This window comes from Bombyx mori, chromosome 15 (assembly GCF_030269925.1).
Source record: "Bombyx mori chromosome 15, ASM3026992v2".
NCBI classification, from domain to species: Eukaryota; Metazoa; Arthropoda; class Insecta; order Lepidoptera; family Bombycidae; genus Bombyx; species Bombyx mori.
In genome coordinates this window covers 2,533,946-2,551,143 of record NC_085121.1, presented here as the reverse complement: position 1 = coordinate 2,551,143, position 17,198 = coordinate 2,533,946, and the positions used below count along the sequence as shown (strand labels likewise).

The window sequence follows — 17,198 nt, the reverse complement described above, 5'->3', positions numbered from 1 at the left end:
TACTCAAATTCAAATTCATAAAAATTCAAACCTAATTGCCTCCATAAGCTTAGGCCAGTTTTGCGCTGACGGCCTCATTTGTACTGTTGTACTGTCGCCATGACGTTATTAAGTTTCGAAAATTAACAATATAGTTCATAGGGAAGTCGTGTCGTCGTTTTAGGGTTGTCAGTATTGACTAACTCGATGGTGCAGTAATTATCGCCATTGTCTGTTGTGCAGAGGGTCGTGGGTTCGATTCCCACATCGAGCAAACTTTCGTTTGATGAACAGCTTTGTTTAAAATATCGTAACAAAAAAAACTTCTTCAGCTATTTGTATGGGGTAAACTTAATTGAAGTTTATAGTGAGGGGTAGATCTCAGGGGGTATTTAAAACTATGGGTTAGTCACCAGTATCGAATTTCGAATTCTAATATTTCTTTAACACAAACAATTTTCAATTTTAAACGATAATTACATTCAGACGCGGGCGCACGCTATTCACACACAAAACGGAAGCGCCCGGAACATAGATTATACACTGTTAAAAAGATGGACATAGATACTAACTATGTATAGCGAGCGGGCATATGGCCGCGAGTGTGACGTACCGGTCGGTTTGCTATAAGTTTAATTAGAAACATCAAATAGTCGATGCTTATATACCAAATGAAACTGAATAACAAAAATAAATGTCGCGTATTAAGTGAAATGTCGCTTAAATGAAGTAACCTTTCATCTCTCGATATGAAATAAATATCTCGCATATGGTGCATGGCCTTTAAAAGCCACTGTTGGCGTTGACTACAAAAATATGCCTCGATTAATGCAATCGCGAACATCTCAACCCTACGACGAATGTTTTCAGGCACCTTCGTGAAATTTGTTAGTTAAACTTTAGATTTATCTCTACCTGTTGGGATGTCTCTTTGTTGTTGCCCTGAATGGGAGACGGATCCACGGTCGTCACTCATGAACCTCGGTAGTACAATACACACAGACAAAGCGCTCTCTACCACTGAACCTATTATTTAAACCTACCGTATTTATTACGAAAACACAGTAATTTGAACTAAAGTCGTGTAAGTCTTGAGAACGAAACGATTTTTTTTACCTATTTGTTTAGATATCATAAAGTATCAAGATTGTTAAAAGTCTGTTAACTATTGTGTTAATTAAGAAAAACGTTAATTTGAAAATTAGATTCTGTTTATAAGATTGCTAACGTTGCTTTTCTGTTTGAAGCTCTATTATAGTGTGAGGGGTGAACCAGAAATAATTCAGGTACAGAAATCATTGTGTGATCCCCTCAGAATAGTGTGACGACATTCGTTCATTTGCAGAATTTAAAAGTCATTTTACACAAAGGAAGAAGAATAAAAAAAAACATTAAAAAAAAACTTCATTCCGTTCCACATTCATTGCGTATTTGTGCATGTAAAATGAATTGGACTGGTCAGATTTACTTTGCATTCCATGGATGTGTTCATAAGTCATAGTGTGCAATAATAGAAATCAAGTATTCCAACAGAAATATTGGCATCATTTGCGGAATAATTTCTTGTTAAAATTATTACATTTAGTTGAAAATAGGATAACCAGAATTTATTTAATACAAAAAAATATATCTTGTTAAGTACTTAGTCATTTTCTATTATGAGATAGAAAAAAAAACCAGTATACTTGTAGTGTATAGGTAGTGGATAAAATATTATGTGGTTAAAAGTTTATATGGTGGGGCGGTGTGAAATGATTGAGACAATGCACTGACTATTGTTATCACATAAAGGCAGATTAAATTTTCTTCGACCCAAGATTAATGTAATTAAGTTATAAATTTCACTCAACAGTCATCTTGAAGATGAAATCGTAGCTCTAATTCAAAATTGCTAATGGTTTTTTTTACCAGTATACGCGTTTATTACGCGTGGTGTCATTTGAAGCCAAAACGGCGAGTAGAGCATAGGCTATTTATTTACTAATGCGCAACGACTAACCACGTATGACATCATACATTTCGTTTGATATTTGTCTTAACGCGAAGGAAACATAATTTTTCAAAATTATCTTATGGTATAAATCTTCAATAACGATCGGATGATCACATTCATTTAATTAACATCCCTAAACTTTTTTTTACGGTTGTTTATTGAATTACAATTTAACTTAGAGCAAATGATACATAAGCGGATAAAAAGTGCTTTTGAATACAGGACGTGGCATTGGTATATTTGCTATCCGGAGCTCTGCTGGTGTCACAGAGAGTGGCTGAAGGTGAGGGCGAAGTGCACATGTTCACAGCCTATCCAGGTAAGACAATATCTAGCCTGACATTCCTATGTACTCACCTAGGAAAACTACATTCATCCATAGTGCGTGCTAATAAGAATATTAATTGAATAATAACGATTCTTCCCAATGTTGTTTGAAAATTGTCTTCGACTAGAATATAAATGTATAACAACATTGACAATAGTGGCGTAATTAATCGCATTTAAGATAAGATCTTTAAGCGTTTTAGAGCAAAATCTATTTATTTCTACTCGGTTAGACATCCACGTTCATTTATTTACAAACCAGAGGTGAGGAATACAAAGGCGAGGTTGATTCACGTATTTTCTTTTGACTAATTGCGGGTAGGGCGAAATGTTTATGCAGGGGGGGGGGTATAGCAGAATATAGTTAAGTTCACAGACATAGAAGTAGACGAAGAAGTAGACCTAAGAAGAAATGGATAGTTTGTGTGAAAGACGATATGTGAAAGAGGGGAGTGACCGAAGAAATGGTATAGAGGAGTATGGAAGGAGAAAACATGTTGCGTTATAGGTGACTGGGAGAAGGGCAGGAGAATGATGATGATGAGTTCAGTTCACAGACATGAGACTCAATGGATAAGTGGACGTTTTATTTGTGCCAGGTGAAGTGGAAGGCGGACTTGCAGTTCTAACGGGCGAGCCAAGTTTCTTTTCTATACGAGCGAAACACTTCTCGAGGATCGGTCTGCTGTCCAAGACCACTGTGTACAGCATCATGAGAGAAAGACCCTCGGTGGTGTTGCACATCGCCAACACCGTCGTGCGGAGACTGTCGCCGTTCGTGCGCCAAGTGGACTTCGCTCTGGATTGGGTGAGACCCTTAAAACAAATATTAGATCAAACACACCGGCTTTTCTTCCAGGAACAACTATTAATGTTGATATAGACAGATGTACTTTCATCCTAATGCAAAGTGTTTGGCCCAGTTAGTAGTTATCGGGACGGGAATGCATACGATCAACTTGACACATACAGTTGAATTTCGGCCTAGTGCTGATAGAACATATGAGATTGGTACCGTCTGCCTATTTCTGTTGCAAAATTTATGCATTTCGGTTTAACAGATAGATAAAGGCGCATGGTTTATTTTACAATTAGGGTATTTTTATCATGTTACATGTCATGGCCCGGCCAACGTCGGCCGTGTATATCTGCTGTTATAAATACAAAAGTGTATTCATGAGACTTTGTGATTTTACGTACGAACGGATCTTCAAAACGGCTTGTAGTAAACGAACTACAGAGGGTGATAAGCGACTCTTTATCTTTTATCTTTGGAAACGAAAAGGTGTTTAATTATTTCTGAACTGCAAATTTAATGCAGTTGTAGCCGCGGGGCAGGTCCACTAAATAAAGTACTCGAACGAATCATTTTATTTTACTTAACTTACTAAAACATTCTATTTAGTTTGGGTTCTCAATCACACAATTCAATCTCTAAAAACCATTGCTCCATCATTCGCATTGGCAATTTTTTTGACACCATGTTCCATTAGTTCCATTTCTTTATCTAAAACGTTTTTATAGCCTTTCTCAACATTGGTATTTTTTCCATTAATATTCCTTCCGTACTTATCCGTAGCTTCGCTGACAGCATTGTAAGCTTCAACGATATTTTTCTCTGCATTACTGAGGCTGTTTCGAAATTCCTGTTGTGAGTTCCTGTTCATGGAATTTATATTATTTTTGTTCATATAAAAATCACCCCTAAATTTATCTATCTGTTCGTTGAAGGTTTTATAACCATATTGGAAATTCTCATCAATTTTGTCGACGGTATTATGGAAATTACTTTGTGTGTTTTTATTCATAGGGTTTACAGAATCTTGTACTTGATTAAAAGTATCTTTGGCTTGGGCGCTTAAGTGTCTCGCGTCGGCAGCTCGACCTAGATTGTCGAAATTTGCTCTTACGTCCAACATCCCTGCGCCATCAGTAGTTTCACTGTGCTTTTCTTCAGTTATATTACGACGAATAGCCACTAGTCGGTCCTTGAACGCGTCGAGAAAGTCAATGAGGTTCGAAACAGGCCTTTTATCTTCTTTGCCGAATATATACTTGTTCAAGCTGTCTCTGATGGGTCTAGTTTTATCCACGTAATCTATTTGAGTTTTGTTAAACACTTCTAATGGCTTAAGTTCGTGTCCGACGAATAGTTCTTTGAATGACATCACTCGATATTTCACTCTGTCGATCATGCCTCCAACAAATCCTCTATCGGATTCATTTTTATTTTTATTTAATGAGAAAAATCCATGAATGTTTTCTCGAAAGCTGTGAATTCTTTCGTGAATATTACTTATGATTCCACCAATGATACCGTTATGCGTTTGAACACTGTCACCTGCTGGTCTTTTGTTATGGTGATCACCCAAGACGAGTCCTTTTCCAAATGACCACATGCTTCCCACTCCATTAGTAATAGATCCCGTAGTGCCCTTCACAGTATCTAGTACGCCGTCAATTATTCCACAATTACATTCCACAATAAATAATAATATAATTAAATGGAATATCTTCATTTTCGAGACGTTCTTGTTAAATCAATTATTTTATAGGAATGAGCAATCTCCGTGTAATGCGTTTGCCTCTTTTGACCTCTTTATGTATTGATAAAACTATCATGTTTATAAACATTTGGTTGCACTCATTATGTTAATTTGTACTTGATAGGTTGACAAACAACCTATGTTGTTTTTTATACTATAGTATTCGCCCAATAATTGGAATTGTACCACAATTACTGATTCGTCAAGATTTAGATTACTACTTTTTGTATTATAATTTTTTTTTTGTTTTGTTATTCTCATTTGAAAAAAACTGACTTTATTTTATTTTATTGCTTAGATGGGTGGACGAGCTCACAGCCCCCCCTGGTGTTGAGTGGTTACTGGAGACCATAGACATCTACAACGTAAATGCGCCACCCACCTTGAGATATAAGTCCTAAGGTCTCAGTATAGTTACAACAGCTGCCCCGCCCTTCAAACCGAAACGCATTACTGCTTCACGCAGAAATAGGCAGGGTGGTGGTACTAACCCGTGCGGACTCACAAGAGGTCCTACCACCAGTAAATGACTTTGTATTGTCGTCCCAGGTGTTTCTAGAGTCTGGCCGCGCGGTCTACCGCCAGGACGAGGAGTCGGGGTCTACTTTCATCGTGCTAAGCGGTCGGTTGAGATCTGTCATCACGCATCCGAATGGAAAGAAGGAACTCGTCGGCGAATATGGAAAAGGAGACTTAGTTGGAATAGTACGTTTTTTTCTTAATAGCCAGACGAGCCGTCACCTCTCCGATCGTGAATAGTCATCGTCGCCCATGGACAACAGCAATGCGACTCTTCAAAGCTCGTTTTAAGAACATGTCATTACGTCTGAGGCGCACCCTCAAAAGGAATTCATTCGAATTGAAGTAAATAAATACCATTATATTTACTGAAAGTGTCCTATAAAGGGTTTTAAATTTTAGTAGAGCCTTGCAGACCATTAGGCTACTTACAGCTATATACAAAATGTTACATATGAAAAAAAATGTACGTTAAAATTTTTTTTCATCATTCACGGTATATGAGCTCTTCTTCTCTGGTTTTAAGCGGAGATTAAGTCAGAGAATTTCTTCGTGAAGGACCCCAAAGAATTAACACTATATTTAATCTGGAACGGAAACTGTCATGTCTCTCTTAAAACGAATTTCTAACTTCATTAGTGTAGTCCGTAAAGTTGTTGTTGCAGAATTAAATGATTGTTGACGATGAGTTAATTGTCAGAGATGATGACGTCATTAACACGTGTTCGAAGTATCAGCTAGGGTCCGTAAAGTTGTGGTAGAACTGAATTATTGTTGACGATGAGTTAGCTACTTTGAGACTACTCTATAATATAATAGCATAATATAGTATATAGCTCATAGCACAACAATATCGCGCACCATATGTTGTTATGGACACGTTCACACTGCGTACATATATATTATTGGTTTACTATGTTATACTATATGGCACTGCAATATAGCGTAGTCTAAAGGCAGCTTTAGTTGTCGGAGCTGATGACGTCATGAATATGAGTTCGAAGCCTCAGTTAGGTGACCGTAAGACGTGGCTTCCTCCGAATTCAAATTTATTAAAATTTATTTTCGATTTTTTAAATGGATTTTCTATCAAAGCGTATATTATTAGTTTTTTTGAAACTATTTTTTTTTTCAACGTTTGTAATTTGCATTCGCCTGCGTCACAGGTGGAGATGGTGACGCAGACTCGTCGGAGCACAACGGTGATGGCGGTGCGGGACTCGGAACTGGCGAAGCTGCCCGAAGGCCTCTTCAACGCCATCAAGCTGAGGTTCCCGGTCGTCGTGACTAGGCTGATCAACTTGCTGGGACATAGGATTCTAGGTAGCTAAGTCTGTTTCGTCTCGATAATGCGGGGGTTACATTAGCGGGCCACGACGAATATTCGTGTTATCGCGTAGTGTGGCCGAGTAGATCGTTGCAGCGTGTAGTATTTTTTTGAAGGGAAAACTTTTTTAGAATCGTTGTGATTTCAAACCGGATGCAACGGAAAAAACGACAGGTAAGAGACACAAATACAAAAATGTGTAGGATGAAGCCAGCAAAGAATGAGACAGAAATATACATACTATTTAATATAGCGCCATCTGTGAGATTTTTTAATACTAACGTGTGTATGAAAGCTCTTGTAGTGAATTTTAATTTAGGATTATACGTGAAATTAAAATATCAATTCACAGAGCGCGCTACCTTACAATTATTTACTAATGACAAAATTTTACATATACTTAAGACGTTTAGGATAATTGTATTTTAATTGTGGAAGGTTTCACTTCTACCACGTGTGAATTGCACACATGTATTTTTTGTTTTAATTATTTTAAACGGTATGACTTGGTAACTAAGATCTTTAAGTCATGTCTTATTTTAATTTATATTCTTATTTTTATGAAAAATGAAAAATTGAGTGAAATGTAACGAAATGAGATGATATCGGATAAATATAATCTCAGTAAAATGGCGGTCATTTACTAAGATTTTTTTCAGTGGACTTTTTGGAGGATCTCGACAAGTTACGTTCAGCGGCTTTATTCCCACATTTGTGCACTCTCACAGATACTAAACAGTTAATAAACCACCGTTATTACACATTTAGACCTGAACACTAAATAGACAGCATAAAACAAATCACTCAACTTCACTCCTCGCGTTCCCATCAAAAAGTTTGGAACCACGGATCGTTTGGAACCTCTGGGTCTGCGGAAGGACTTCGCTTCTCTCTGCATTTTGTACCGTATGTTCCATGGGGGGTGCTCTGAGGAATTGTTCGAGATGATACCGGCATCTCGTTTTTACCATCGCCCCGCCCGCCACCGGAGCAGAGTTCATCCATATTATCTGAAACCGCTGCGTTCATCGACAGTGCGTTTCCAGAGGTATTTTTTGCTATGGAATGAGCTTCCCTCCACGGTGTTTCCCGAGCGCTATGACATGTCCTTCTTCAAATGAGGCTTGTGAAGAGTATTAAGCGGTAGGCAGCGCCTTGGCTCTGCCCCTAGCATTGCTGAAGTCCACGGGTAACCACTAACCATCAGGTGGGCCGTGTGCTCGTCTGCCTACAAGGGCGATATAAACAAAAAAATGTCTGTTTCCGTCATGAAGGTTCCTGGCAGAAGCCGACGCGGAGTCTGGGCGGCGCGCCCGCGATCGACTCGAGGCCGTTGCAGCACAACTTCAGCACGGTGGCCGTGGTGCCCGTCAGCGACGACGTGCCCCTCACCGCCTTCACCTACGAGCTGTACCACTCGCTCTGCGCCATAGGTGGGTACTTGAACGACGGATCCCTGTGCTTAGTGCAAGTTTTTTTTAACGTTCTCGATCGCGTTAAAGTTGTCGTGTAATTCCAACGGTATTCTTTTCCTGTTTTTTATTTGGCACTAGCTGACCCGGTAGACTTCGTAGTGCCTCAATCGATAAACAAAAGAACTAAACTTTTGTAATAAAATAAACTTAAAACAAACAAAAGGAATCCGAATTTTCATATTTATCTATCTTTTAAACCTTCTCTGGTCTTCCACAAATAATTCAAGACCAAAATTAGCCAAATCGGTCCAGCCGTTTTAGAGTTTTAGCGAGACTAACGAACAGCAATTCATTTTTATATATAGAGATAGATGACTTGGTAATACGAGCAGTTGTATGTCTTACTTCAGTCCTCCTTGAGAATTGTAAATTTTGATTTTGCAAAGATATGATGAATCAAACAGGTTCGAGCTGGAATATACTAATTGGAAGCCTAACTCATGATCCCATACATCTCACACCGTGGGACTGGACTTCCAATACTCAATTTTATAATACTGTAACATCCTTTATAATCAGTGTGCTTAATGCAAGTTAATTAACGTTCTCGATAGCGTAAAAGTTAACTCGAATTTGTATGCAGTTGGAACAGTGCCCCTAGCGGCGAACAAAGGCAAACGTTACAACTCCATAAAAATTTCAGTTAACTTTTACGCTATCGAGAACGTTAAAAACCTCGCACTAAGCACACACATCTGTACACAGATGCAACAATCTAATTACCGTAATATAACGTAGGCAGAGTACTGCTGCATTTTCGTCACTAAGTACAAAATCATTACAAATCTTCATTACACGTGACGTCATTTGGGGCTAAAGTAAATACGGAGTTAATTGATTATAAATCAATATACAACGACTATTGATCTTTGACAACACGTTTTGTGATTCGTATTTATCTTGACGTTACAAATATTAGATTTAGTTTTGTGTACTTAAAGTAAAAAAAGCATGTTTTAATTTAATCACGTTGCTTGAGAGTACGGTCTTCATCATCTTTACCGACTTCAAAAAAGAAGAAGGTTTTCAGTTCGTTTATAATTTGATTTACAAATCTCACGCTCATCGACTGTCTACGGCACCATTTATCTTAGAGCATTCAAAGAAACAATACTTTGACAGGTCCAACGGTCCGTCTCACTTCGGATGTCATAAGGAAACTGCTCGGTCTAACGATAATGGACCCGAATAACGAGTACAGACTAAGCTCTTGGCTGGCGCAACAAGAAGATAAACACAAGGTTCGTTGTTAAAAAGTCTTCTTACTTTAATTTGACTGAATCTGGAGCCCATAGACCTCTACGACCTAAATGCGCCACCCACCTTGAGATATAAGTTCTAACGTCTCAAGTATAGTTACAACGGCTGCCCCACCTTTCAAGCCGAAACGCATTACTGCTTCACGGCAGAAATAGGCAGGGTGCTGGTACCCACCCGCGCGGGCTCACAAGAGGTCCTACCATCGTTATTTCCGTTCTTCTTTCTTAGAGACATGTATAGTGTCTCCATCATCATCGAATCACGGCTGTCACTCACAAGAACGGTCTGAAGCTTCCGAGAAGCTCGAGAGGCACCAGTCGTTTTGTAAAAGTTCCAATGTATCGGTTTCGTCGGCAGGTGGCGCTGTACCAGTGCGACCCGAGCCTCACGCAGTGGACGCAGCGCTGTATCCGGCAGGCCGACTGCATACTGATCGTGGCGCTCGGCGACAAGCAGCCCAGCATCGGGAAGGTGAGACCCGAATAGCGATTTTTTTCCCTACCTATGCTGTGTTTTGGTGCGGGCCGTATGGGCCGGTTGCTGATGATAAAGAAAAGTAGTGCTTTGTGCTGCAATACGGTTTATTTGTATGTTTATACACTTGAGTAGTAACAGTAGTTTTATTTTTCCAAATGGAAAGGCAAAAGTATCATACCATACAAGCTAATTTTTATATTTTATTTTTTGAAATATGATACTATGAAATGAAATGAAGTTGATTAATATGAAACATGGCATGAAATGAAATGAGATGATATGGGATGAAATATAATCTCAGTAAAATGGTGGTCATTAACTGAGATTCTTTCAGTGGACTCTTTGTCCGTTCAGCAGCTTTGTTTCATTTTCCCACATTTGTGCTCTCTCTCTCTCTCTCTCTCTCTCTCTCTCTCTCTCTCCCTCTCTCTCGCTCTCTCTCTCTCTCTCTCTCCCCTCTCTCGCTCTCTCTCTCTCCCCTCTCTCGCTCTCTCTCTCCCCCCCCCTCTCTCTGTCTCGCTTTCTCTCTCTCTCTCTCTATTTTTAGAAATTGTAATTGTGATGAAGGAGCTATGTACGAAGAAAAAGTACAAGTAACAAAAGTTTGTTGCCCGTTTTCTCAAAATTGACAAATTGTATCATATCCCCTTGTTCACATGTTACATAGTATCTTACAACATTAGAACTTTCTTTTGAGTAGTGCCGCCCAAAACACGTAATTACGGATCCTCCAGATCCATTTACGGTGCTTTTAGGTATCACAAGCATCGGTCACCGTGCTCGCCGAACCCGTCGCTTGCGAGGAAGGGCTCGAGGAACGAATTAACCCACAGACACAGCCCACTGAGTTTCTCGCCGGATCTTCTCAGTGGGTCGCGTTTCCGATCCGGTGGTAGATTCTGCGAAGCACGGCTCTTGCTAGGGCCAGTGTTAGCATCACTCCGGTTTGAGCCGAGTGAGCTCACCTACTAGTTAAGGTTACGCTGATATAGCCTCTCAAGGCTATCAGCTTAGGTAGGAAAAAAAAGAGTAGTGTATGTAACACATGTTTTTTTTTATAATTTTTCTTCACAGATCGAGAAGGAAATCGAACGTCTAGCCATACGAACTCAGAAGGAGCTAGTTCTTCTGCACCGGGAGGGCGGACCGAACCCCTCCGGCACCGTGCACTGGCTCAACATGCGCACCTGGGTCAGCCAGCACCACCACGTGAGGTGTCCGCATCGAATGTTCACAAGGAAAAGCCAGTACCGGATTGTGAGTTCATATAAATTTGTTTGTTTGTTGTTTATTATTAAGCTTGGGTTGGCGATGATCCGTGGCCTACTATTGAAATGCTTCATCTCTTTTTATATGTTCACATTTATTAAGTACAAATTAATATAAAAAAGATGAGTCTAAGGTATAAATTATATATAAGAGCAAATACAAAAAAAAACAAATTTTTGTTGGGGAAGAATAGTATGACTTAACAATTGATAAATCTTAAATTTGTGTGTGTAGTGCGAAAATCTTATTATCTCTTTCGCACTCCCGCTCCGTGCATTAACAGGCGTCTCTTTTTGTTATTTATCTATTGATAATTATTGACCATCAGACTGAATGTTTCAACATTGTCGTTTCTAAACGGTTTTTTCTTATTGTTTAAATGGGTGGACGAGCTCACGGCCCACCTTGTGTTAAGTGGTTACCGGAGCCCATAGAACATCTACAGCGTAAATGCCGCCACTATCTACCTTGAGTCATGAGTTGTAAGGTCTCACTTTTAACAGTATAACGGCTGCTTTACGCTTCAAACCGAAACTCGTTACTGTTTCAGCTCAGAAATAGGCAGGGCGGTGGTACCCACCCAAGCCGACTAACAAGAGGTCCTACCATCAGTAATTGAGCTGTACTTGGAGCTGGACATTTCCTCGTTAAGATTTCATTTTTAATTGAAGTTTTGAGTGAAGCATTGTCTTGTTATAGAGCGAGCTGTACAGCAAGGTGCTGATGTCTGAGGCCAACGTGCACTCGGACTTCAGTCGGCTGGCGCGCTGGCTCACCGCCACCGCCGTGGGGCTGGTGCTGGGGGGCGGAGGCGCGCGGGGGGCGGCGCACGTCGGCATGATCCGCGCCATACAGGTAGGTACCCAGTGTTGCCAGGTTGCATCGAAAAAAATACACTGTTCCGCATGTAAAATTACAGTAGATTTGTAGGAAATTACAGTAAATCATAAAACTCATTAGTGGTTTAATTTAGTAAAGTAAAAAATTATTAAAGTGGTTACCGTCGCTAATGGATCGTCGTCAATGCCAGGGGCACAGCCAACCCGCTGCCTACCAATAGACCAGATTCTTGGTTGGGTACATACTCAGAATCAGAATGCCACTGTACTGATATTATTTCTAGCAGCAAATCTGATGCGTCAGTTCTGTGGTCTTGTGGACGCACGAACTACAAACGCACCAGACAGTCTTGTTAATTATGAGTTATCAAGGTTATAATAGGCTAGTTTTACTATTACTCACGCTACGAATACATTACAGATTTCGTGGTCACGGATGATTTAAGGTGTTCTTTGTCGACATCAGAATATTTTGTAAACTACCGTCAATTTTTTCTATAAAAAAATCCTTGAAATTTCCTTTTTGATCACACATAGTGCTTAGAGATTTGGTAGTTTGTTTGACTAAGGGTCTTAGCGCCCTATAATCAGCTTGTTTCAAATAAATGATTTATTTTATAATCTTGTGATACAGGAAGCAGGAATCCCAATAGATATGGTGGGGGGCGTCAGCATCGGCGCGTTTATGGGCGCCTTGTGGTGCATGGAGAGGAACATCACCACTGTCACGCAGAAGGCCAGGGAATGGTCCAAGGTGAGTGAAAACGTGAACTAATATCATCAATGGACTGTGAGCTGATGAAATTGAACTCTGTCTTATGGACGTGGCCTAACCCCCAAGGTTAGGTCTTTTGTTACACAGCCTTAGTCTTGATTATATTTTATGATACTTTATCAATTTATCAGAGTGAGTTGGTGCCTTCTAGACGTTTGTGACGTCATAACTTGGTTTACATTTATTAGGTAACTAGATGTACCCGTCCGCTTCGCTGGCCATTTAAAATTAACATTATTATTTTTCACCCCCACAAAGATTCTCATCATTAACGCCCCCGCAACTGGTGCAGGGAGTCCAATACTCATATAAATATAGCCTATCCATTAAGTACATGTATTCTCTACATGGATACCAAGTTTCAAGTCGATCGGATGCATGGTTCAGTAGTTATAACGGAACATCCCTAAAAACCACTGTAGATTTATATATTAGTATAGATACATTTATGAAGTTTTTTTGAGTGTGACAGTCATTCATTCATTCATTCATCACAAATAATAGTACTAGAAAATAGTTAAGTTCATGAACCATTCACTTTAAAAATTATTTTTTGTTAATCGCACACATCTCCGGAACTATTGACCAGATTTTCATGTAGTTTTTTTAGTTGGGTAGGAAAAGTCGAATCAAAATCGGCTTTTGGAAACAAGGTAAATCTGCACGCGGAAAGTTAACTTCTGCGATGTGAAATTATGGATTGAAAAAAAAATGTTGATGCCACAATTATATATATATATTTTTTTTATAGAAAATGACGCAATGGGGTAGGCAGCTTCTAGACTTGACGTACCCAGCCACGTCGATGTTCTCCGGGCGACAGTTCAATGCCACCATCAGGGCGACGTTTGGCGAGGTTCACATCGAGGACCTGTGGCTGCCATACTTCACTGTCACCACTGACATTAGTTCCAGTTGCATGAGAATCCACAGGCACGGTAAGACAATCTTAGCTGCTTTAGAAAAACAATTACCATATATGAGTCGACTATTATCAAAGCCGGCAATGTGACTTTTGGACAATTATTGGTAAATCAGAAAAACGAATTATTGACTTTGTATTCCATTGGCAGTCACAAAGCTCTTCTGAACGACATCTTAGATAAATAACAGGTTAAGTATTAACCTTTATTTAAAGCAGGTTTTGAACCGTATTCTTTGAAGGAGACGATTATATTCAAATCAATCTGTATCGCCATATCAATAACATTTTTTTGTTCAAATACACAGATTGCCACCTTTGATAATAGACGACTCATATACTGTATTTTGGTCTTCCAAAGCGTCCGCATTCGTGTTACGTTTGATTTTTTAAAGGGATTTTATGACCTGGTAACTAAGACCTTTAAGTCATGTTTTATTTTTAATTTATATTCTTATTTTTATGAAAAATGGTAATATTGAGTGAAATTAAATAAAATTAAATGAAGATGATTAATCAACTAGGTTGAAATTAAACGCAATGAGATGAGATGATATGGGGTGATATAAAATCACAGTAAAATGGTGGTCATTTACTGAGATTATTCAGTGGACTTTTTGGAGGATTCCGAGAAGTTACGTTCAGCGGCTTTGTTTCATTTTCCCACATTTGTGCACTTTCACAGACACTAAACAGTTAATAAACCACCGTCATTACACATTTGAACCTGAACAAACACTAAATAGACAAAACAAATCACACAACTTCACTCCTCGCGTTCCCGCCAAAAAGTCCTGTTTCTTTTGAAAGGAATTTTTTTGAAACTACCCGCGCGCCCTCTGTCTCCCTTTTATGGTACCATACCATTTCCCTTCTCTGCCCAGCTGTATAAAGTACAACTGAAAAAAATAAACAAACAGACTATGATACTTAAGCCTTATGCTTCTGTGGTCTTGTTCTAGAATAGCACTGCCCTATATAAGTTTGTTAGTACAAAATCTGCCTCGCCCTTGAAACCGAAATAGGCAGGGTGGTGGTACCTACTCGTCCGGACTCACAACAGGCGATATCATCAGTAATCGTAAAAGGTTCTAAGAGATTTACTGTAGGCGGCAAAGTTTTTGGAGTATTTATACCAGCATACTGCGACTGTCAAATGGTATTTACCGATGCTGTAGTGTATGGTGAACTGGCTTTACAGTCATGCGTTCCGGTCGGAACTGTGAGAAAGCCCTTTTACTGGTAGTAGGACCACTTGTGAGTCCGCGCGGGTAGGTACCACCGCCCTGCCTATTTCTACCATGAAGCAGTGATGCGTTTCGGCTTGAAGGGCGGGGCAGCTGTTGTAACTATACTGAGACCTTAGAACTTATATCTCAAGGTGGGGTGGCGCATTTACGTCGTAGATGTCTATGGGCTTCAGAAGCAATAAAAAGAAAGCCATAATACAATACAATTAAGATTACGTCCTCATGTCTCAAGCTGGGAATTCGTGTTGTGATTGTCTGTGAGCTCCAGTAACCACTTCACATCGGTTAAACCGCGAATGAGTTCGTTCACCCATTAACGCATTAAAAAGATACATTTCGATATTTATTGCTATGAATTGAAGGTAATTTTAGAAACATATTATTTCAACACAATTATCATTCTCAGTATATTTAAGGCATTAAGATAAAAATTAATGTTTGTTTGTTTGTCAATAAAATTCTACATCACTCATTTGATTGGGTGTTTTTTATTTTTATTTTTATATAGTAATGTAAAAGTAAATTGCTGTTAATGTAAAGTCATTTAATTTGATTGTAAACTTTAAGGAAATCATCTAATTTTACAGTTTTTACAAGTCTTTTAGAGTTTACGGCTAGTTTTTTGAAAAATGCATTCAAATAACTGTGTATTCACTATTTAGACTAAAAGTAATTAAAACTAGTGTGGTTAATAAATACGAATGTGGACGCTTTTGTACTAACAGGCACATATAATAATAATAATAAATTAATAAACAATAAAAATGTGACGTAAAATTGTCAATTCGAATAAAAAAAAATTTTTTATAAAACTTATCAGTTCTTCGTTTTTTTAACACGTAATTGATATTAAATATGTTTCTTAACAAATTTGGCTTAAATTGGTTTTGAATTAAGTGATTCAACCAATAAAACTGATTGTTTTGAAAAATGAAATATTCAAAGGATTTTTCTAACATAACATAGCTATATTTTTTACAACATAAAATGCCATCAGCCATCGCGTTATTCATTGATTTGATAGTGTTCTGATTTTGTAAATATAATTTATATATGTAATAATCGTTTCTGATCGAATAGCTCTATGATTACATTTATGTTCTGGCATATACAACAGTGTGTTTGCTCTTGGTAAATTCACTGCGAGTGACATGAGTAAATTTTAATTCCGGGAGACTAGTAACATGTTTAATGCTGGTAAAACTGTGAGACATACAAGTACAAAAATTTAAAATAAAGCTTGTTTGAAATAACAGGCACTCCATACACCTTAATTTAAATAGTTTATTGGAAAAAATATATTGACTGGATGGTGTAAAAGAAGCGTAGTGGCGTACTTATGGCAGAAACACAGACAATATTATATCACAGATTTGTTTTACATTTAGAACTAAGGTTTTCAGAAAGCCGATAGTCACTTTAAGGAACAATTAAATTTTATAATTTTATAAATAAAACAATTTAAACAAATTAGTTGTGTATCAATATTTAATAAGTTTTTTTTTTCAAGAAAAAAACATTTTTTCGTAGACTAGTTTTTAAGGTGACTGAAGTATTTTAATTGGGAAGTATCAAATTAGAAGAGTTATCAATCTGAATAAATAATTAACACAACACATTCATGGACAGGATGTAAAAAAAAAAGTATTTTTATTTATTTACTTTAATAATGCTTTGCACTGTACCTATTACTAACCCAATTATAATTTGTTGTTTTACGTTTTTAATGTTTTGTTCTTTCGTTTTGTCAGTGTTGCATGAACTGTAGTTAAGATGTGCTGCGGACCAGCCGTTTATTTGTAACACTGTTCGTTGACATTGCCGATACGATTACGATGCGACACTGAACATATTTTTGGGACTATGCGGATATGACTTCAAAAAATGCTTAGAAAATAAATAGCATAGAGAATCAGTTTTTGAGTAAATCAAACATAACGGTTGTGCTTTGCTGAACTTCTGTGTTTAAAAAAATTTTTTTTTTAAAGTTTTGTTTTGGAAAAATATTTCTATGCTTCTTTAAAGTCGTATTCGTATTTCATTCATAACAAATCAACAAAATAAAAAAAAACTTTTTTTTTTAATGATACGACTGCGTTAATCTGCGGCTTTGTCTGTCACGATACGATCGTAAATATCTATGGTGACAACAACGTCATTTTGGTTCATAGAGTTTTTTTTTTTCGTGGATACCGCTACAGTGTTTTTTTATGTACCATAAACAACCACACTCACTTGCA

At 38.1% G+C, this 17,198-nt stretch overlaps 2 protein-coding genes across 6 annotated transcripts in view; one reads left to right on the top strand and one right to left on the bottom strand.

The window, feature by feature from the left end:
* LOC101741635 (neuropathy target esterase sws) overlaps window positions 1-17,198 on the top strand; it is a 47,067-nt gene that overhangs the window by 14,953 nt on the left and 14,916 nt on the right. For all 5 annotated transcript variants that reach the window (XM_062672402.1, XM_062672405.1, XM_062672404.1 and 2 more), the window contains 11 exons: window positions 2,195-2,291; window positions 2,899-3,107; window positions 5,395-5,550; window positions 6,531-6,687; window positions 7,966-8,124; window positions 9,289-9,407; window positions 9,784-9,897; window positions 10,978-11,160; window positions 11,872-12,027; window positions 12,646-12,765; window positions 13,538-13,724. In XM_062672402.1, coding sequence (XP_062528386.1) covers window positions 2,195-2,291; window positions 2,899-3,107; window positions 5,395-5,550; window positions 6,531-6,687; window positions 7,966-8,124; window positions 9,289-9,407; window positions 9,784-9,897; window positions 10,978-11,160; window positions 11,872-12,027; window positions 12,646-12,765; window positions 13,538-13,724 — 1,657 coding nt within the window. The remainder of the gene's footprint in view (window positions 1-2,194; window positions 2,292-2,898; window positions 3,108-5,394; window positions 5,551-6,530; window positions 6,688-7,965; window positions 8,125-9,288; window positions 9,408-9,783; window positions 9,898-10,977; window positions 11,161-11,871; window positions 12,028-12,645; window positions 12,766-13,537; window positions 13,725-17,198) is intronic.
* bmp0909-12 (uncharacterized LOC778488) lies at window positions 3,656-4,840 on the bottom strand. The gene has a single exon (NM_001098313.1). The coding sequence runs from the start codon at window positions 4,816-4,818 to the stop codon at window positions 3,727-3,729; it is 1,092 nt and encodes a 363-aa protein (NP_001091783.1). The 5' UTR covers window positions 4,819-4,840; the 3' UTR covers window positions 3,656-3,726.

What these genes read in the sequence shown, in the direction of transcription:
- bmp0909-12 (NM_001098313.1), bottom strand. Translation starts at nt 4,818, where the DNA reads ATGAAGATATTCCATTTAATTATATTATTATTTATTGTGGAATGTAAT.